The sequence below is a fragment of the Anoplopoma fimbria genome, chromosome 20 (genome assembly GCF_027596085.1).
Source record: "Anoplopoma fimbria isolate UVic2021 breed Golden Eagle Sablefish chromosome 20, Afim_UVic_2022, whole genome shotgun sequence".
Lineage (NCBI taxonomy): Eukaryota > Metazoa > Chordata > Actinopteri > Perciformes > Anoplopomatidae > Anoplopoma > Anoplopoma fimbria.
In genome coordinates, this window is record NC_072468.1 from 10,937,539 (window position 1) to 10,960,889 (window position 23,351).

Sequence of the window (23,351 nt, forward strand, 5' to 3'; positions counted from 1 at the left end):
TTGAATCACTAAACTCAGACAAAGCGAACACACACAATGCTCTAGCAGGAACAGTAAGTGCCTTTCTGTGTTGTTAAAAAGGTCCACACACACACACACACACACACACACACACACACACACACACACACACACACACACACACACACACACACACACACACACACACACACACACACACACACACACACACACACACACACACACACACACACACACACACACACACACACACACACAACACACACACGGGAAAGGACTGCACTAGCACACTGCCAAACAAGGGCTCCACTCCGGTCTCCACTTTAAAGGGCTTGGCGGACTCTGCTTCATTTGAACACAACTTTTTCTGCACGCGGATGGGAGGGAGGGAATGACGAACAGTGTTTAGCAGAGACACTGTTAACAAGCTGGGGATGGGGTGGGAGGAGGGGGAGGGAGGGGGGCACTGGTGTCGAATGCAAACAAGATAAGGGGGAGACAGAGAGAAGCGCAAGAGCAGAGGAGAAGGCAACGATGAGCAGAGAAAAAAGGCTCAATTTTTCAAAAAGGTTTTTTTCTTTTACAAAAAAAGGACCCATCCCATAGCCCTTTGACTTCGACCACAGACAGTTTCTCGTTTTTTAAAACCTGATCGCTGTGCTGGCGGGTGCAGACAGGAATCTTCACTTTGTGTCGTCCTGGGTTGTATTATATTTATTTTTCGTGTGTGGCTTTAGAAACGCGTAGACGGAAAGCCGAGCCTTCTTTTTTTTGTTTTTTGTTGTTGTTTTGTGTGTTCGTTGTCATGGCGGCAGGGGTTCGTGTTCAGTGTGGCTGTTGGCAGAATGAACTGTGCATGTCAAGATGAGCGGTGAGAGGGGGAGGTAGGGGGTGTGGGGACGCAGTAAACGGGAAAGAGGAAGTGTCAGGGTGCTCAGAGGTCGGGGGACAGAGTTGAAGAAGTGAAGAATCTGCGGTGAGCACGCTGCTGGATGGACACTTAGATATGTTTTTATTGTTATTGTTATGGAGTTATGTTATTCTTGGTTAACTTGACTTGTTAGTACGGAGCTTGTTGGATCTCGCCAAGCAGCTCTAATTCTTTCTTTCTAAGATTCTTTCTAACTACTGTGGTTTGGAAAACCCCATCTCCCAATCTTGTAACAAACCACCAGAGGAAGTAGGAAATGTTCTGTCCACCCAGCAGCTGGTCAGTCGGCAGATTTCCTTCTCGGACGTGAGCAGCAGAAGGTTGTTCTCTTTACTAAGTCTCACTGTGCCTGTGGTGTAAGCAGACAGAGATGTTGTAGGCTGGGTACGAGTATTTCTTGCTGTTTTTCATAAAACGGAAGGACATAAGCTTATAATACTTGTTGTGTTTTTTTTTGTTGTTTTTTTTTTGCTCCCAACTGTTAAATTGACATTGGAGGCAAAGTTCAGTTCAGTCAGTCCATTCATGAAAAGGACGAAAGAAAAAAAAAAAGAGGAGAAAAACAAACACATCATTATCATCACATAGCATAAATTCCCTCTTCTCTTTTACAACAAAAAGATAGTGCAACTTTTAGATAACTTTTCTTTTTTTTGTGTGTTTTGAATGTTAGGAGTCATCCCCCCCACGCACACTTTACTTTGCTTCCTCATGAACCTTGGCACTAAGATTTGGGTTTGTGAGTCTCTTGTTTTGTTGTGTTCTCTGTAAGTCCTTGATTCTCAGTTCTCGCTTTGTGCACAGATCCCGGTCCGAAAAAAAGAAGAAAAAATAACAAAACATCATCCTCAGATCCCCGGGGACAGAGCCGTCGCCGAGGGGACGAAAACAAAAAAAAAAAAAGCGCAAATTGTTCCAATCTGTGCTAGCAGTTTGTTTCTCATGTAGAGGAGAAAAAAAATCACTCTCCTCCCAGTGCATACATCCTTCCCCAGCAGTGCCAGCTGTTTGAATGACTTACATTGGAAAAAAAACACTGAAAGGAAATCAACTCTTGGTTCCTTTTTCTTGTTTCGTTGTAGCTATGGTTGATATTTAATTGTGCATGGGAGTGTGGAGAGAGGACATGAGAGAGACGGAGGGAGAGCGCGATAGAGAGACACTGCTTACAGGGGATCAGGGGTGAAGAGGAGAGGCAGCTTTCAGTCTGGGGGTGGGCGGCCCCCACCTGCCCCCCTCCCCCCGATCCCTTCTCTTCACACCAGGTCCTCCGGTTGGCCGTCCTTGGCCTTGGCAGGTACTATTGTGCTTTCTGATTGGCTCTGCTGCTGGATCGTCCTGCTCCCTGGCCCCCCCACCCCCACCCTCTGGTTATTGCTGTGCTGGTGTAGAAAGAACGCCGAGCCGGGGTAGTGGCCCATCACCTCGCTGTAGGCCGGCGGGGGCCCTCCATGCGCCCATGGCTGCTGGAGTTGGCGGCGCTGATGCCCGAGTTACTGCTCGGCGGCCTTGGGCCACCGCCTCCTCCCATTACTCCCCCTCCTCCCCAACCCCTGCCAGACCGCCGCAGCCGCCGCCGCCGCAGCCCATGTCGATCAAGTCACTGTCGTAGATGGTCCGGTTGGGCGGCGCCCTCACCGACTCGCGGTTGAGCTCCATCTGCTGCTCGGGGTCGCGGAGCTGCAGGGTGCAGGGCCCCTGGTAGGGCGGCGGCTCCTCGCCGTCCGACAGCGAGATGGTGGGCGGCAGGTCGATCTGGTGCTGCAGGTAGGGGTAGGTGGGCTGGAAGCGACTGAAGCGGTCGCGCTGCATGAAGGAGGGAGCCGTGAATCGATCCCTGGCCTGGGGAGCGTATAACACCTGAGAGAGGACAACAGAGAGTGAGGGGGAAGAGGAGGAAGATGTAATGCAGTGAATAGTGTCATTATATATTTCATAAAAAAACTTCTGGGGTAGTTTTGACCAAAGAATTCTGTAAAATGAAAAAACTGTAATATAGCATATATATATATATATATATATATATATATATATATATATACATATATATATATATATATATATATATATATATATATATATATATATATATATATATATATATATATATATATACATATATATATATACATATATATATATATATATATATATATATATACATATATATATATACATACATATATATATATATATATATATACATATATATATATATGTCTATACACATATATATATATATATATATATATATATATATATATATATATATATATATATATATATATATATATATATATATATATATATATATATATATATATATATATATATATACATATATATATACATACATATATATATATACATATATATATACATATATATATATATATATATATATATATATATATATACATATATATATATATACATATATATATATATATATACATATATATATATACATACATATATACATATATATACATATACATATATATAAATATACACACACACACACACACACACATATTTATACATACATGTATATATTCATATATGTGTGTGTGTGTATATCCTGTTGCATCAACAGAACTCAACGATATATCCCCGATTCATTATTAAAGACATAACTGTGTAATTACAGTGAAAGGGAGGAAAGATCCAAAGAGCCTTCTAAGACCAGACAACCTCCAACGTATTGGTTCATCCTCCAGCTTTTGTCAGCGATCTTCACCTCAATTAGCTCCACAGTCTGTGACTGTGCAGGATCCATTTCTTAATTTCTGTCCAATTCAACACATCTCCACTGTTGTGCAAGTCATTATCAGAGGGAACCCATTTCAATTAGTGACTGCGGCTCTAATAGTCAGCCCCCACTGACAAGGCAGCATGGATGAAGAGAACAACAGACTGGAGGGAGAAAAAAAAACCCTGGGGGGAGGAGGGAGGATAGGGGATCAAGGCAATTGAAATGGAGAGACAGAGAGAGAGAGAGAGAAAGTGGAACTGAAAGGATTAAAAAGAAAAGCTACCGAGATAAGGAGGGAGAAAGAGAGAGAGCAGAAAGGAGAGGAGAAGAAAGGGCCGTGTGACGATAAAGAGGGGGAAAGAGAGCTGGAAAGATAAAGACAGAGAGAAAAAGTATGAAGCCAGACAGATAGACAAGCAGACAGAGGGAGGGAGGGGGAGAGAAAGGTGTATCGCTGATAGAGGGAGCAGAGGCAGCGGAGCAGGGCAGCTCTCAGACGGCTGTCTAGACAGTGTCAGGGGAGGTGTTGCTGATTAATGACGCACCAAAAACCATCCAACCCCCCACTGCCACACAGACACACACACACGCACGCACGCACGCACGCACGCACGCACGCACGCACGCACGCACGCACGCACACACGCTCAGCCCTCTTCCCTGCATCTATCAGCCACCCACACTCATTGGCTGCGTGTCCCTCTGTGTTTGTCTCTCTGTGGCCTTTTTCCTTTCTCTGGGTGCTTTAACGGTGACACCGCTTCTGCCTTCCTTCACCCGCCGTCTCTTTCTCTCTCTCTCTTCATCTCTTTCTTTGTTGCTTACAGATAAGGCTTTTAGCTGGCAGCGTGCTCCAAATAAAAGCAAATTTGGCGTTGTTTAGGTGCAAACCTGCCCTTAATGCCCACGCATACCGGCCGGCTGAACTCACAGCAAGGCGCTTTTGTCTGCATGTTATCAACGTTTTATTGTGCGATCGATTGTGTTTTTTGAGAGTTCTCTGAGGGCTCTCCATGTTTCTAGTTTTCCCACTGCACTTTCATCCCACCCCGACTGGATGCCGTTGAGAAAAACAGTTCACCGGTCATAGCGACTGTTTGCCGTTCTGCAAGCGTGAGTGTTTGAAGACACGCCAAATCTGATTCAGTTCTGAGCGCGGTGCCAGCCGTACCTGGTGCGACTTACAAGCCTCAATTCCTGGATGATCAAATATTTACATGCAACCAAATATGCAAATGTCAGGATCTTTGTCCCGTGATAGTATTCCTGTAACCACAAAACAATTATACATGGGTGAGCGCTCAGCCGTCTTTATAGTCTATACTTTCAGTCCACGCTGCCTCTGATTGTCTCACACTGTCTATATATATTGCATGAGTGTGGCTATAGCTCTGCTCAAACTAGGCTCGGCTGGCTTTGGTTTAACAGGAGGTCAGTGTGGTGATGGTCTTACCTCCGAGGCACCTTGTCGAGAGCTGCTGTCTGAAGGCCACAGACACCCGTCCTACACATCGAGACAGACGGGACAAAGACAAGAGATTCATGTTACTAACAAATATGAGATGTACTAGTATCTGACAGGGTGTTACGCTCATGTTAGATTCCTTTCACTGATGGAGCTCTACAAATCAACACGCATTACTGCTTTCTTTGTTGTTTGTTATGTCTGGGACCTTTTTTTCATGCGACACCATTAAGCTGACGATACAAACTTTCTTCTTTAAAAAAAGAAGGTTGAAAAGGGGACAAGAGTAACAACTTGAGGAGGACACAAAAGATGAAAAATGAATGCTGAGAAACGCCTGATGGCTTCAAACGTAAAATCTCTCCCCCGTTTGGGAGCGAGGACAACAAAAGGCGGCGGACGGCTCCCGTCTTAAGAAAGAAAAAAAAGGCAGGATGAAAGCGACAGGGGAAGACACACAGCTATCAAATAATTGCGGTTTCCCTTCGTCTGCGTTTGACTTGAGGATCTTTTCTAAAAGGGGGCACAGTCGACGATATTAAGCGAGGGGGAAAAAATGAAACATGAAAAGGAGGACCAACATGCATGAGTCGTGGTAGCTTAGTATCTGTCAAGGGGTTAAACTGCGCTCTCTCTGCTACGGGCCTTTGTTGCTTTCTGATGTTGCATTTTTTTTGTATCTTTGTGTCTGCTTCTGTTAGTCTTTGTTTTCATCATAGCACGGAATGAGATGAAAAAAGAGGAGATGAGGGGTTGTTAGTGGGATACAGATAATCTGTAACGGGAGATAAAGCTTCCATTCTGCTTTACAGATTCTGGTCTAGAAGCTGAATGTGTCAGTGGACCAATGACTTTACATTACGGATTGCATTCTGTACCTGAGCCTGTTTCGGGGGCGCGATCTTGCAATGTGCGCACGTGCAGGTTTGTACGCGTTTGTGTGTGTTGGTCCCAGAGTGTCAGCATGTCAAATGGGGGGGGGGGGCAGAGACGCTGCTGTCTAGACGGCACTGCAGTGAATTAAACATCAAGGCCCGACAGAGTCTGGCTCTGAAGAAACCAATTCAGTAGCAGACTGCAGCGGGGAGCCGTTGCCGCGAGAGAACGAGCAGCAGCAGAACAACTAAATACAACCCAAAAACAAACAGTATGTTCTGTCATTCACTCCTCCACACACACGGAGCGCGTTACTGACCTGCTGCAGGGCATGGTCGTGCCTGCGGGCCTGGCTCTGCCGTGTTATGAAGGACCAGGTGGAGAGCTTGTAGTGGTTGAGCAGGCAGATGATCACCACCACCATCACTGTCATCACCACGATGATGATGACGATCTGAACAAACTCCAGTTCAGCTGCACAAACACACAAAAAAAAGGGAAAGGGGTTAGCGATGGACATTTAGCAGAAGAGATGTGGGCTCACAAAAAAAGTACATTTAAAAAAGGACCTTTTACGCTAAAACACCAGCACAATTACAGAGAGCTTAATTTGAGGCTGTAACATTTGAGTACAGGATAAAGATTGAACAAAAAGTAAGGATCTCAATTCAAGTATTGTATCTTATTCTGTCATTTGTCTTTCCTGTCTCCATCTGAATTCGCTGCTTGCAGTGCAATTGAAAAAAGCGAACATCTACAAATAAACAAATGGTCCGAGCTGAGGGAGATCCAGAGATTGGATCAAAAAGCTCCAGAACAGCTACTCAATGGACCTCGTAGTAGGATTTCTTTATCGTCAAAAAGCTGCTAACTGCTGTCTTTAAGACAACTTCAAACTACTAAAGGCAGTAGATATAAATATACAAGTATGTCTGCTGTGATAAAGAAAAACAGGGTAAACTCCCATTAGCTAATTCAAATGAGGTGAACTAATCAAAAGCTCCGGAACAGCTACTAAATGGACTTTTATGGTGAGGTTTTTTTCTCAACTGGGAGACGATATGTTTTAAAGAATTTAACTTTAAAATTATAAGATATTCTTTATTGTCCCGCATCACACGTTCATGTATCATGTCCATCATATGTATACTCATGCATTAAATGATCATGTTGAGAGTGAGACAGTTGCTATAAAGAGATAAAAAGAGATAAAGGGTGATAGAGACAACAGTTTTAAGTAATAAAACCTGGTGTTATCAAACCAGAAACAAATATTCGAGTCATAATATACTAGTGTTGCTATTTGATATTTTGATGGGAATGGAATCAATACATTTTTGTATCAACTAAGCCTGCTAATTGTTGAGCACGGATTGTTTCATATACAGGCTGAAGATGTTGATGTTCTAAGACTTTGTTTTACTTTTAAAGGAGCCACAGATTCCACTGACTGAGCATTATGCTAACTGGCTGTTATACAGCGTGTCCACCAGCAGAGGGCGGCACAGGTCAAACTCTGTGTGTGTGTGTGTGTGTGAGCCTGTGCCTGAGGAGTTCTACTGAGAAGAAGCTTCAAATCACAGAGAGAAAGATGAGCGTTGAGACTGTGGTGTCTGTCCCAGTGTACAGTGGTCTCTTTGTGGAGACGCTGAATAACGCCGGTGTTTCTGTCCTCAACACACACCAGCATCAGAGCTGATGACCTCCCAGATCGGGGCACCGCTGGGAGACAACCATCACGTCTGCCTCTCCTCTCTTGTTCATTGTTTCCTCTCTCTTTTTTTTTGGTCTCTTTGAACCCATCCTGCCTCTCCACTTGCCCCCTCCATCTCTCTTTCCATCTTTTCCTCCAACCCAAACCCTCCTCCCTCTTCTTTGTCTCCCACAAGTCTTTTTTTTTTTACTCTCTCAACTCTTCCCGCCTTTATCAATCTTTCCTTTCTTGCATTCCTCCCCCACCCACCATAATTCTCTCTCTGTGTTTTTTCTATTTCACCATTGTCTCCCACTTTCACTTTCTCTCTTACTCCGTCCCTCCTTCCTCTCTCTCTCCCTCCCTTCAGTCTGAGACTCTTTTGTCGTGGAGTCGTCGGGTACATTCTGAGCAGAAGTCTTGACCTTGTCTGGTCTTGGCACCCAGTCTGACCTCTGACTCACATCTTACTCACTGCTTGGATGTGTTTGCGTGTGTGTTTATGCGGTCTGTTTCCTTATGTGTTCGAGCAAGCTCCCTGAGAACAGTGACACAATGTAAACTCAGCTATTTGAGCTACGATGCCTGGATTCCACAAATCTCTGTGTAGTTTTTGGAACGCATCAGGTACAGACAATGAATATTGTAAGCTAAAAACACCACTCAAAAAGAAGGAATTTGAAACAAAAAAAACCTTTAAAACAAAGAAAAGAAACAGGAAACGCACACACAAAAAAAGAAAATCAAAGCAGGGACCAGCCCAGTCCAGTAAAACCCAGCCTTTCCCAGTCTTCCCAGCCTCTGTAATCCTCCCCGGCTTATTCATCAGCATTAGGGTGGGTTAGTGTCGAGCCTGGGCTGAAACGTAAACCCACCCAAACCTGCCTCTGCCCACACCACAGCAGCCACAGGGGAGGGGTGGGGTAAGACTGAGAGGAAGACGGCCAACTAGCACAAACCACATAGAAGGAGTTGGGGGGGAGAGGGGGGAGAATGCCGTGAAGAACGAAACCCAAGCCAGTAAAAACCAACCGACATCAACCACCAAAGAGCGGGGGAATGAGGTGCTTAGTGCCAAACGACAACGGCGGACAAGCTCGACAACTTTTTATTTTGGGTGATGAGACGACGAGTGAGGTGGTGTTGTGTTAAAAAAAAAAATATATAGGACTGGAACCTACCTCATTAATGAAGCTACCATAAAAAATGCCTCTCAACAGACCTCTGAAACTGAGATTTTTTTAAAAGCTGTTCGTCACAATATGAGTCACCTAATGTGAAACAGGCAGGACTGAGGGAACAAGGTGCTGAAATTGAATATGAAGAACCAAAAAAACGGTACTTAACGCCCCTTCTGGCAATGTCATCAACCACACAGAAGAGGAAAGAAGTGTTCTAGAAAAAAACCTGCTCCGAGCTCGTAGAGCCCGATTAGCCAAACATGCCGGTCAGGGATAAGTTAAAATAAAGTTACATTCCAGGACCCGGCGCTCCGAATAACCAACATGACCCCTTTACAACTGGTTTCTTCAGGTCAGGTGAACCCCTACATCACTGCTTCCCAATTTTGACATCAGGGTTGAGAAACTTCACAACTGTTCTTCTCTGTCAAGCAAACATACACAGATGACTAGATTCCAAAAGATAATGGCGGATTGCAAACTACATGACATTATTATTATCGTGCCAGAGGGAGCAACACACATTCCCACATGATGATACCGACCAAGGTTCCGGATCGGATGGTTGGGGGGGGGGGGGGAGTCAACGACCCTGTCAACGCCTCTGTAAGGTTGTACTTTGGGTCAGTGGTACGTTGAGATAAATGCTAACATCAGCACTCGAACTTGACAGACGGATAGAGTTACATGGCATCCGAAGAGCTGTACTTCTAGTGCGGCGAATATAGTTAAATATGGGAAAATCACAATCGGACTTACAGCTGTTTAGGGAGCCTCTTGCTTCCGGAGCCACTGCCCTCTATGAAAACAGAAAAATGCGTAGGATAGATGTCACGTTGCTGGGCTGACTGTCTCATTTGGGAGCTTGAGCCCCTACCAGCCCAGGCCTGTCTGTGTTCACTGCACTCAGCCACAGGGAGGGGGACTGAGGGAGGATTTCATTCAGAGAACAGTCTTCTGGGGAAACTAGAGTCAACTAGGCCCTTCTATAAGCCTACCGGATAAATATAACATACACACAAAAAAGCCACACAAACCAGACTCAAAGCTGTCTTCTGAAGTACAGGTGGAGACGTTTTTTTGCCGCTCAAGCAAAAAATTAAAGGAGAAACGTCTGCTGCTAATCGGCTCTCCTCGGAACATCGGGGAGGAAGGAAGCCAGAGAGGAGGAGTTGAGAAGGGAGGAAGGATGTGGGTAGAGGAGGAGAGAGGGGAGGCCTATCCTGACAGAACTCTAGTATCCACCCAGTTCAGAGGATCCAGAACACAGTGTACAGCACCGAATCCAGCACAGGCCACAGATCCGAGTGTGTGTGCTGGCAGTCTGCATTACCAGCGCCGCTCTGATGTTATTACAACAGTAATCCACTTGTCAAAACAATATCAGCCCGGCGTCTGCAGCGCCCTTATTCCTTCAGCAGGCTGAATCATTTTGCGTTGCGAGCCAGCCGCCCCCATCGTTTTTTTTCCTGCTGTGGTGAGGAGAGACAGGGGCCGTTGGGTTTATTTTAACCACGAGATAGTGACCGTTTGGATCAAATATCTGCACTGAAAGTGATTTTAAAAAAAAAAGAAGGTTTTAATAGATTCATGCAGGCAGAGGACCAACTACCTGAGGTCAATTGTTGTATAGCCCGAGCTACTGTAAGCTATTTTATTGAGTTAGCTTTTAAGGGAAATGCTGCGAGTGAATATGAGTTCCCTCTGGTAAACAGTTACGCAGTGTAAATGTCTAAATCTCTGGGGCTTTTATTGTGAAAGGTGGGAACGGAAGTAGTGGATCAGGCCTGTGCTGCCTTTGTCAAGGTTGAAAGGAGTAATAGTTTGTTGTTTTCGTTTGGATATGGTGCTTCCATGGTGTTGTGCGCCAAGAACTACAACTACACTATATTGTACATTTTGAAAATGTCTGTTCCGCACAACACAATTGGACCTTTTGTTGTGCTGCAAAAGCTCAGAGAAATCAAAATGACGTCTCTTTTTCACCATGTAACATTTGCATTCTGTGGTAAAGTGCTTAAACAACAGTTGGGAAAAAATATATTGACATGCGAATGAATCGCAATTTTTTTTTTTATAACTATAAAATTATAAAAAAAAATTATAATAAAATAATAGTTTTTGTTAGAGACTCAGGCTGGGTATAATTTAAAATTTGTGTTGATATAACACCTTAGTTTCCAAACCAAAATCTAACTTTTTTTGATACCTTACTTTGAGTAACATGTATTTTTCTTTCGTCTACAAACCCCCTTTTTTAATAAAAGAAAAGTTTTATTATTACCATGAGATAACTTTGTTACTCTGTGCTACACGACACATTTTGGTCAGTAGTGAAAAATATTGAGATCATACCGGCCTAACCAGACCCAAACCAGAGCCAAAAGCCAAACAAAGTAAAGAGCGAGATAACAGCATGGAGAGAGTGTGTGCACACACAGACAGTGACCCAATGACGGCCCTTTGAACTTTGTGTTTGTGTGTGTTTGTGTGTGTTTGTATGAGAGAGAGGCCAATGTAAGGTCACACAGTTCAGCAGACCTGCCAGTGAATAGAAGCTGTTGGACACAGCAGCCGCTAACAGAGCAATAATATTAACAGCAATAATAGTAACAATAGGTTATTTCTTCAGGTTATGAGATATCTAACTCTGCTAACTTTAAGCTAGAGAGAAACTCACTTCTGTGACTAATGAGGGCGTAGAGGCTTACCCTGTTTGGCCCTGAAATGAAAATCAGGCTAATGGCTATCTATAGAGACTGCTTACACTCAGCTGGGGCCTCCGACATTGTTATCGCTCGATAAACTTAATGTCTGAGCTCCGATGACCTTGGACGGTTCCGTGAGAAAAAAAACAAAACCTGGCTGGTTTTAGTTTGCACAAAGGAGCAGCCTTTTTTTTGTTCGAAAGCCACGAGAATGTACTCCACGGTTTGGAAGTGGATGTGTGCTGACAGCAGAGCCTGAGCGTGCGGGGGGGGGGGGCTTGCTAGCTGCTTGCTAATTCAGAGTGGAAGATCTACTCCCACCAGCAGAGGAAATGCCTTTTCTCTCTCAGACTAGAGAGAGACTGAGCTCTGGCTTTTATGAATCCATATTGTTGTAGCCGAGCAGCACGCAGCAGCTTATTATGGAATTGCTGTAACGGACGCCAGTCGGTGAGAAAGTAGCCTGAACTTGCCACTGCTGATGACGGCGAAATGACTGGGATTTGTTCCCCTAAAACACTAAATGTCTGGCAAAATGATGAGGCAGCGAGTGAGGTGTTTTTATTTTATTTCATTTTTATTTTACCTAGCCAAGCTGAGCTCAACAAACCCTCCAAATGACTTTTTTTCCTCTGCAGTCATTTCCTGTTTCCCGCTGCCCTCATTCATGAAAACATAAATATTACCATTCCCGCAGCTGGCAATCAAAACTGCACTTTACTGAGAAATGCAGCACTTCCTCCCCGCACTGATAGAGGAAGTGCTGCGTAGTAATCCCAAAGTCCTGGGCACTCAATCCATTGGTTTACTTATATTGTGTGTATCTGTAAACCCCGTATGACAATAGAAGTAAAAAAAATAATAATAGAGATATAATATAAAGAGGCTTTCTTCGCTCCGACTGACTCGTCCTACTCCTGCTGCCCAGAGAGCTCCAGCCCAGCTAGAGGCCTGCTGAGTTCACAGCCTGCTGCCCACCACACTGGGCCCACACACAGCTCTGTCTGCTGCCACTGCCGTTGCTATGGTAACCCTTGGGCACAGCGCCGCGATCAACAAGGACCCGGTAGCTGCCGAGGGCGCCGTTGCAGCGACCTGGCTGGCACACGCGCGCACAAAAAAACATGCACGGTGGCACAGAGAAAGAAAGATGGAAGGAAATGAGGAGGGAAAGGAAGAATGCTTAAAAAAAGACTGGCACACTTCGAGGGAAGGAGAGAGTGAGTTCAGTAATGAAGGGACAGAAAGAGTGAGGAGACATGGGAGGGGAGAGAGAAAATGAGGCACACACATACACACACCCCTCTACCTCCCCCGGGAGACTTGCACTGTAACGTCTAGACGGCTGGTATCAGCCTGGCAGCAACAGTCTCTCTCAACCGCAGCGTGTGTGTGTGACACAGCATGTAGTAGATATCAGCCTAGTTACAGCCTCCCCTCCTCTACTACAGTCATTCAGTCTCTCCATGGAAATAAATGAACTAGTTTAGTGCTGCTTAACCCTGAGAGGAGAGGGGGCCTGTGTGTGTGTGTGTGTGTGTGTGTGTGTGTGTGTGTGTGTGTGTGTGTGTGTGTGTGTGTGTGTGTGTGTGGATACTCAGCCCATTAGACAGGTATCTCGGGGTCAGCAGAGACATGGAGACAGTGAGGAGGGAGACGCACAGAGACAGAGAGAGAAAGGTGCCAGACATGCTATGGGGGACTCATGGGCAACAAGAGAACAAACAATTACAGCTCTCTCTCTCTCTCATCCATCCATCCATCCATCCCCCTTTTCTCTTGCTCACACAGCATAGGCGGGGATGAGGCAGCCGGTCTCTGCTTCACCACAAAGGCTAAATGGGATTTTTTAAAGCAGGAATCGTACATGATGGCTACTTCTAGCTCATGCATCGGGACGGGAGACGTGGCGCCACTATTTCCCTTGTATTCGTTTTTATATCAGGAGTCGCAAAAAGCAGCAAAAACTGCACACAAACACGTTTGATGTTAGAGCATGAATAGATAATTATGGTATTTGACAGCTTACTTTTTTGTATTTGTTATTGTGATGCGTTATCACATTCCCAGAATTCCGGAGTGACCTTACTGAGAACAATCGTAACAAATTCGTACCGAAATACATCAACAGAATTTGAGAAACCAGACTTTGAATGACCACTGAGAGAGATGATGTGTAAAATTGCTGAACATTGCCCTCATCTTCCTAGAGAATTTAAAAGGTTACATTTATTTACTCTGCGTTTCACGCTACCGCGACTTCACAAGCAGGTCAGAGATTTACGGTGGCCTTCGGGTAACTTAAAATACCTGAGAGGCCTTCTCTAGAAGCCAGTGTTTGGTTTGAAACATGGCAGACATGAAGAGAACCAGTTCCCTTTGTAGATATGAAGGGCTCATTCTGAGCTAACAAAAACACAACCATACTTAGTTTTTAGGTGATTTCTGCTAATAGATCCCCCTGAATTCTACACACTGGCACTGGCACCAAAAACGGTGTTAAGTGTTGACAGCATTGGGATTCAAATGTTAAGACGATGAACTAAAAACAGAAACTTGGGTGAGGTAGTAGTCACGCTTGTCGCCGATATACTCTTTGTGGTGTCCATCCTGTGCATTATACATTCTCACTTATGACATGACATGCATATGTATTTACAGCTAAATGTTTTTTCCCCGTCATTTTCCCTCGTCGTAGATTAAGGTTGATTATTGCCGAGGTAGGCCGTGATGATGAAACCTGATTGCTGAGCTCGGCAGATAAATCCCAACTACTGCTCCTGAAAAAAAAAAGGACTAATGTGGCCGTATCATCTCCATCCGCATGAATATAACATGAACAAAGACACGGATAACGCCGCGCTCTGTGATAACACATCATAAATATTACAATGTAGTCTAATATTATCAATATTCCAATGATGTAATATTCATGAAAAGCAGGGAGAGAGAGGGAGCAGCGTTTAAAGGATTCATCTGGTGGTTGAGATGGTGGACGGGCATGCTGGTTCAACATGTCACTTGACACACACATACGGACACACTGCTCTGCAGTCAGAGCTGGCCTGCAGTCTCTCAGGTGTGTGTGTGTGTGTGTGTGTGTGTGTGTGTGTGTGTGTGTGTGTGTGTGTGTGTGTGTGTGTGTGTGTACATTATCAGAGCCAGACAGACAGGATAGCGTCTAGACACCCCTGACCCCCCCCCCACTAACCCCCACCCCTCTGCGCCATAAAGCCCAGACTGAATACACTCTCTCTGAGTGATTGAACCAGACTGGAGGGTCAGTGATGTCAGGGTTAAAGTGAGTGTGTGTGTGGTGTTGACCGGGGTCAGCCAGGGTCAGTGTGAATAGGTGTGTAGGAGTGTGGGGGTTATGGTACATTCTGTATGAGCTCAGTTTGCAGTAGCATGTTGCTTAAAGCTCCAACAGGGTTGCCTGTATGGCTGTGTGTGTGTGTGTGTGTGTGTGTGTGTGTGTGTGTGTGTGTGTGTGTGTGTGTGTGTGTGTGTGTGTGTGTGTGTGTGTGTGTGTGTGTGTGTGTGTTATTCTGCTTAAAAGGAATGCACATCCTTCATTGCTAATAATTCTGATTATTCAGTTGCTTGTTGATGATCATGTTAATTACAACTATGTATTTTAAAGGACATCGGGCAGCCTGTTCCACTATTTCTACACACCCTGGCAGCAAATGATTGAAAGACAGAGAGTGAAAGGCCATCAGTCTGAACATTAAAACAACAGCTACCTGGACCCAAAGCCCTACGAGTACTTCTGAAGAAACAAGCAAAAAACAATAAATGATGATGGAAAACAACAAGATGACAGCAAAGGGCACTGCAGGGGGAGAAAACAGGGGTCAGTGTTACCAGACAGCGCTGTCCGACAGACCATAATAACCTGGAGCAGGTTATGAGGGGTGTGCGGCGATGTGCTTTAACCTGGGAGCAGAGTGTTGACCGTTACTGGAAAAACAACGAGGCTCGCCGCATAACGTGCGCATCATTATCATCATCATGAGAGAAGCACACATGGCAGTGGGCTGTTGTGACAGCAGTAGTGGGAGGATGCTAGACAATAGGATGCACTCATAGAAGAGGTGACCTCAGGTTCTGGTACAATTTAACAGTTTTTGTTTGTGGCGAGAACGTGATATAAACTCCAACCGACCAAGCTGGAGGTAGCATTGCGCTCCCTTTTTGGGGGATTAAACCAGATCCGGCAACAGGCTGCGTGTCAAAACATTTTAATAACTGTATCTCTTGCTTTTATGTGATAAATGCAAACGGTGTTTTAAGTGATGATGACCAGGGCCGAGATCAACCTGCGCATATTTGCCCAACTGTTGTGAAATTGGAAATCGGTGCGATTAATGCTGTTTATTGATCAAAACGGGAGTCTGCTCTTCTTTTCCTTTTTTTTTTTCCTTTTTACTTATTGGGAGTTTTCCCACATGAACTTTCCGACCAATCAGAGAGCGCTTTCCTCATGCTTCACAAATTCAACTCACTTGCAAATACTTCTGTTGTAACACAAAACCAAACTCGAGGCCATATGAGTCATTGTAACATAGTAGTCCCCGGTTCTGACCAGAGCAAACTGCCCTTTAAGGATAACTCTGGTGATGTCTTATTGTCAACTTACCACAAAAAGACCAAACTAACAATAAATTGATGCTACTCACAAAAATCGTGCAACAGACCACCACCAAAAAAACTAAACATTTAACATATGATGTTTAAAGGTTTCCTGAAATTGAAGAACTTAAAAAACAACTTAAACAGGCCCTATTATTTTTTTATTTATAAAATACATGTTTACATGCGTTAATGGTCATAATCTGCCTTGTTTTCTCATCCTGGCTGTCCTGCAGCACCTCTTCTCGCCCTCTCTCTGAAACGCTCCATTGTAGAGCTTGCTCCTCCCTCCAGAAAGCAAAGTCTGCCCTGATTGGTCAGCTAGCCCGCTCTGTTGTGATTGGTAAACGTTTCACATTTCAAAAAACTCTTCCTCCGGAGAATGATAAAGGAACAATAGCTCACACCGGGGTTTGAACCCGGGTCTCCTAGGTGATAGACTGTTGTCTTAACGACTACACCATGGTAGACATGAACTTTTTTCTTTATGTTTGAGTGAGGGCCAAACTAGCCGGAGAGTTTTACGTGACTTCCGTTACATTGTGACCTCATAAAGTTACGGAAGTGAAGGAGAGAATTTAATCAAGCCGTTTCAGGCAGCTCAGGAGCAGTGATTCTGAGGGTGAGGGTAACTCCTTTTAGGTGTGGACTTCAGGTTTTACACTCTACAAACCTTTTACATGTAAAAAAAAAACATATATAACACTAAAGAAGAGGGAAAAAGTGGAAAAGCATAATAGGGCCACTTTAAGAAAAAAAACTGCAAGCTCCCAGATTGAACAGATAGAACAAGAGATACTCTAACATGTAATCACGTGTACGCAAACCATCTAACCCCCCGACACATGGAGCTTCTGTTAACTTATCAGGGGGGGGTTGGGGGGTTATGAAAATGATTATGCAGTTTTCATTTCTGTGCAACATCACAGGCTGCTCAAGGCAGGAAAAGGTAAAAATTCATGCTGAACAGAAGAAGGTGGGTGAGGAGGGGAGGGGGGTGGAAAGAAGTAGCACATAGCTGCCAGCTTGGCAAATATAAAAAAAACAACAACTGTAGGATGAAGAGAATATGGCTCAGGTTGAAGAAACACAAGAGATATTGGACACAGAGAGGAGACGGGATGCAAAGATTAGAGCAGGGAACAGTCGAGGGGGGAGAGAAGTCAGCGGAGGGAGCGATAGAGGGTGAGGGGAGAACGAGGTAAAGGCAGACAGATGTTAAAAGGCGAACAAACAACAAAGAGCGGCGTCTTGTGTCTCATCTCTGAGACGGAACAACAAAACAGCGGAACGGCAGACAGAACAAAAAAGAACAAAACAAGAGATGAGAGAGGAGGAGGAAGAAGAAACGAGTGGGCTTTTGTCTCTCTCTCTCTGTCTCTCTGTCTGTCTGTCTGTCTGTCTGTCTGTCTGTCTGTCTGTGCATGCTTCCTGGCACATTAAATAGAACCCCCCCATCCCGCCTACTCAATCACCACACACCTCACCCCCACAGGAGAGGTGATTTTACCAGTGCAACTCTAAAGCAGGTTTGTTTTTTTTGCATCGGGAGGTGCAGCGGACGCCTCCCAGACAGAACGTATGCCGAGTATGTGCTGCAAAACTCTATCAGCCAAAACCAGAGACAGCAGGGGGGATACCGTGGGTGGGAGCACTGGTAGCTCAGGGGGACATGATGGGACGCATCCAACTGGAGCTGCTGGGTCTACTGGGGTTACACAGACATACTGGGCTCATTCCGGAGAATGATGATGATAATAATAATTAGAATACTAGTTAGTTGTAGCTGACTTTTGGCTAATATCTCGTTGGATGCAGTAGCGTTAAAGTTACAATGCGGAACTTTTGTTTCGGGGTGATTTTGCCGGTCCCTGTGGACAAAAGCGGCGGTAGTGTTCCCGAGTGCCAGAGTCCCATCAGAAAAGCTGACATCTTGAATACAGCAGGGAGAGTCTGCTGCTTGCAGTCCTGGTTTTTGGTTCTCCTGTGCCTCCCAGTGAAACGGCCTTGGTCTCCGGCAGCGTTGGGTTGGTGTTGGCTCCCAGCGGGGACCGGTAGAGCAGTAAGGCGGAGCTCTGCTCCTGGATGGAGCAAGAGGAGACTGGTGCGAAGCTCTCCTCCTCCCTTCAGAGTTCTGACTGCAGGTTAGAAGGCAACAGCGAAGCCGGATCTGTGTCTGTCCACGGTGGACTGGTCTCTGCTAGAGGCCCCGCAGGAGTTTTCTGGAAAACTTGCATGATTCCGTGTAATTAAGCACTCTCTCTGACGGTCTTGTTTACTTATGTAGGTCATATGGATCAGGATTGAACTGATTGAACTGAACAACTTTCACTATTCTTTGACATTTTAAAGGCTGAACCCTAAATTAAAGATGTGTAAAAATATGACTAAATAGTGGCCGTAATAGCAACAGTAATTGCAGCCCTTTTTCACACCTGACCAAGAGACAAATCCTGAAGTACACTGAAAAAAGCTTCAAGTGGACTAAAACATCTAAAAACACATAATGAGGAAACAGAGAGCTCTGTGTCTTCAAAAGACAAATGGCCTCCTCCTCTGGTTTGTAATTACACCCCGTCTGTTTGTAATAACTCAATTTAATCTGCTCAGCTTCTTCTTTTTTTCAACCTCTTCCCGCAAATCATAACTGGTTTCCATTTTGGAAAAAAGATGTCTCCTCAACGGCAACATATGCTTGCGTGGCGTTTTATTCTGCTATGACTCACTGTCGAACTCGCCGTCTCCCCACCGAGAGACATCTCTCCCTCTCTCTCTATTTAAACCGCCGTTTTTTCCTCTTCCTCTCTCATTATGTCTGTCTCTCCTACTCTTTTTGTCACACTCTCCCTCACTCTGTGTTTATCTGTCTCCTCCTTAATCCATCCTTCCTTTTTCTTTCATCGTGTCTCTCCTCTCTTCTGTCTCTTCCCAGCCTCCTCTCTGTCTCCCACCTTCCCTCCCACGTTTCCCTTCTCTCCCACTCCCTCCAATTTCTCACACATGAAGGGGTGTAAACATGTCTTCCACACGCCGTCTCAATGTGCCCAGCCAACAGAGCAACCCCCCCCCATGCCTTGGAGGCAGGATTAGACAGGAAAGAGAGACAGAGACAGAAAAGAGAGGAAGGAAGAGAGAGGATAAGAAGACAGTGAAAGTGAGACAGTGATAAAGGGAAGCGAGAGCAACATCAGTGCAAAAGGGGTTAAAAAAAAGACAGCAAGTTGAGCATATATATGAGGAGAAAATGCAAGATAAAGGGAAATACAGGAGAAAAAAAAGTCCTATCAAAAAAGTTCTCTCCCCCCCTTGCTGGAACACTTGGCCGTGACCGCGGGCTGAACCTCGGTGCGGTGCTGAGCAACAGCTGCCGACAATACAGAGGAAACTACAAAAAAGGAAAATAATCTGCAGAAGAAGAAGAAGAAGAAGAAGAAGAAGAAGAAGAAGAAAAGGGGGGGTGGTGTTTGGGTGATGACCAGGATGTTTTAAGCTTGATCCGGGAGGGAAGGAGGTATAAATAGACCTGGGGCTGCGGGGATGGAGGAGGGAGATTGAAGGGGTTCAAACAGAGGGGAGTTAAATGCGGAGAGCAACTCGTGCATTACACAAAAAAAGGAAAAGAAGAAGAACAAAAATCCAGTCCTCTGGGCAGACGACCAACCCGGGATGCTGCAGCGATACAGCATCTCCATTCCTCCGCAACTAACTGCTTCCCCTTTACCCACGTTAAAGCAGTAATGTCAGGAATTTAAAGGGGTGGTTTGTCAAAATGACCAAACAAAAAAAAAAGATGTTCTCTCTTGCTAACCTTTAGTGAAGAGGTCAACAATTAGGCGTATTGAGATTTTTTCAGATATCAGGGAATATATTACTTCTTCCATTAGATAGAATCACCTTCACCTCGACCCTTATAAAACGACCTAGATCCGGCCGCGGCGCACCGCCATGGACGATATGAGCCCGCCGAACCCCACGAAGGATGACAAGTGTAAAAGATATTTACAGTTCATTATGAAACTGTGGAGGGGGCCGCATCTTAACGTGGTCGATGGCGATGGGTTTTCTGATTTGCCAGATCTGTCAGTCTATTGGGAGCAAAAAGGAACGTATTGAACAGCCGGATCCGATTTTCAATCAAACTATTCTGATTCGGGTACGGTATTGTACATTGTTTACTGTGATAAAAAAACAAAAACTGATGGACGCATCAAATCCTCACATTTGAGGAGATGTTTGCCGTGACTACGATGATCACTCAACATGCAGATTAATGTTCTGCCCGTTAACTAATTGATTAATCGTTTCAGCTCTAACTCATACATACAAATGTCTGCTCTGTGTTGCACTAAGAGACTTGAAAAGCAATGGACGAGTTATCCACGCTGAATAAACGGAGCCATTTATGGATGAATGGAAATACTGTTGTTATTGTCGCCTCTGAGAAACGTTCCATCAGCACGCTGTGTCTAGACTGCTACCTATTTGTGCTGGAGACACAAATCATTGATTACACAGGCAGTGTATTGTTACAAGGTCATGTATATCACACAGGGACTGTTATCTATATTGTTGCCTACAGTAGATTCTTGAGAAATTATTACAAAAACTATGAAAGTGAAAACGTTTGCTTTTGCTTAATATTGTTTGTTGGAGGGCCAGGTTTCTCCTCTCTATGATTAATCGTATGGTCTATAAAATGACAGAATATGGTGAAGCATCACCCATCACTATTTGCTTAAGACAAATGGTTGAAATTGCTTGACAGTCACTTTACTTTTAAAAAAGACAGAATAGCAAAAAATCCTCACATTGCAGAAGCTGAAACTAGGGAACGTAGGATGTTATTGCCTTAAAATGTATCTAGCTTTTTGCAGGAATATTACTTTTCATATTATATTTTTGCACTTATCTAAAACCCGATTCTGATTCAGTAAAACATTATTCAATCTTAACCCTAAGCAAATTAATGCAAAAGCCCGAATGACTCAGTAAAAAAACATTTGTAGTGTGACACTTAGACAATCAAATACCACCATATTTTTTGTCACTCAATATCGATGTTGCAACTATTTTATAAGGCTTGACCGTTGGCGCTTTCATGAAATATTTACACAATGGCATTTTTGAGAAATAATCACAGTGTAGGTGTAGTAGTAGTATTTTGTTGTTGCGCTATATGTATTGAATAACAGTAAATTCCCGCAGCTACTAAAGTAGACACTCTTATTTTGAAGGGGGGGTCGGCGAGTACTGGCGGAAGTGGAGTGGGAGTTTTATTTTGACAATGACATTACCCGCGCTTCCATGGGTGGGGCCTTGGACTCCCTTGGGAAGGTACGCACTTTTATCGCTCTTCTGACTTTTATTAGTTTTAAGTTGTAAATAACATCAGAAGTTAGTGTACATGTTATATAATGTTGTTTTAATGATTTCATGTTAGTTTGTTGTGTTGCCAAATATTGTATTTGTGTAAACCTGCATGTGATGAAGAGGTGTGTCTGCTGCGTAGCGGTGTTGCTCGTATAGGTACTGTTAGCATGCTTAGCGAACATTGTGTTTGTTAGCTGAAAGCTAAGTAACGCTATGTATATTGTACAGGCGATGAGCAAGCAGCCACTTCATCCAGACATTGTTTTGTTTCCACAATTGCAGGTATGTGAGTTTATGTATGTCTTGTTGTATTATTTTCTTAATGTCCAACACGTACGTTAGATTGTTTAATCTATGTAAAGTGTATTGTATTTACTTTATTTAATCTTATTTATGTTAATTACTTTATTTAGTTTTAGTGATAATTAATGTATATATGTTCATTGAGGGGCTTCCTCTTTGCCTTGGACTCCCTTGGGAAGGCGATGAGCAAGCAGCCACTTCATCCAGACATTGTTTTGTTTCCACAATTGCAGGTATATGCTGAAGGTCAGTGTGGAAGACAAACTCTGAAAAGCCCTGTTATCGGTTTAGCTGTTGCTGGACAGACAATAAAAACAATTGTAAAGACGTATTTGAAGTGTGTCTTAAAAATACATTCACAACGCAGAAGTAAAGACACTACATAGGCTCATATCACCATATTGATTTAATATCATTATTTTGCCCAGGCCTAATTTATAGAACTTCTGGTTGTACTTTGGGTGAACCGACCCTTTTCATATGTTGGGATTTGTTCTGTTGTCTTTTTCTTTCAAAAAAATCTTGTGCATGTGGATATGTTTTTATGTTTTTGCTCTGCTGATGAGAGAATGGGTTGATCCAGCTGAGCTCGGGCAGATGATATCAAATGAAGCGCATCTCTTATGTGTTTCATGATTTCTTTCTTCTAAATTCACTTTCTAGAGTCGCAGCTGAACAACAGTCTTTTCTCTTCTTCCCCGTTGTCATATCTTTGTTGCCTTCTCTCTCGCACTCCCCCACCCATCCACCCACGCCGCCTTCTTCCTTCCTTCCTTTTTTTCCCTCCGTCTCTTCTCCATCTCTCTGTAGAAAGCGCCACTCAGGGAGTTCAGCTTGCGGCGAATATCGCGGAATAAAAAGAAGCCTCCGATTCCACGAGGGAGAACTGTTTTTGGGGCGACGTAAAGGCCGAGCGTAACCGGAGGCATCTACGACTTAGCGACACCCACGCACGGACACACACGCACACTTTCTATCTCTTTAGTGGTCGTTACAGTGCGTATTGCTCTGGTGGTGGCAGCTTAACCTTTAGGAGTCAGGCCAAGATCGTGGCGAGGTTCAATTTTAGCGTTTTTAAAGGGAGGTGTTTTTAAAATATGATATAATAACTCTGGGATTGGGATCTTTTTTGATTTTATTTTAAAAGTTGAAGTAGATCATATTCGGTTGAGGCCGATTCACAGCCATTCAATGCTGCATGGAGCTGCAGTCTCTCTCTCTGTGTGTGTGTGTGTGTGTGTGTGTGTGTGTGTGTGTGTGTGTGTGTGTGTGTGTGTGTGTGTGTGTGTGTGTGTGTGTGTGTGTGTGTGTGTGTGTGTGTGTTTCTGCAGACAAAAAACAGCTGAGAGGGCATGTCTGTCTCTGTTTAGGGCTGTGACACACACACACTCACACACACAGGCTCTGTGCTCCGGCTCCTAGACATTGAGCCAGGATGGTAGACATTCAATG

The 23,351-nt window shown here is 44.2% G+C and overlaps 1 protein-coding gene across 1 annotated transcript in view; it reads right to left on the reverse strand.

The window, feature by feature from the left end:
• Window positions 1–437: 437 nt before the first annotated feature.
• Window positions 438–23,351, reverse strand: part of ldlrad4b (low density lipoprotein receptor class A domain containing 4b) — a 35,778-nt gene continuing 12,864 nt past the window's right edge. Inside the window, 5 exon segments of the mRNA XM_054621289.1 lie at window positions 438–2,363; window positions 2,366–2,438; window positions 2,441–2,773; window positions 5,122–5,172; window positions 6,329–6,483. Of these exon segments, the coding sequence (XP_054477264.1) occupies window positions 2,170–2,363; window positions 2,366–2,438; window positions 2,441–2,773; window positions 5,122–5,172; window positions 6,329–6,483 (806 nt within the window). The 3' untranslated portion in view covers window positions 438–2,169.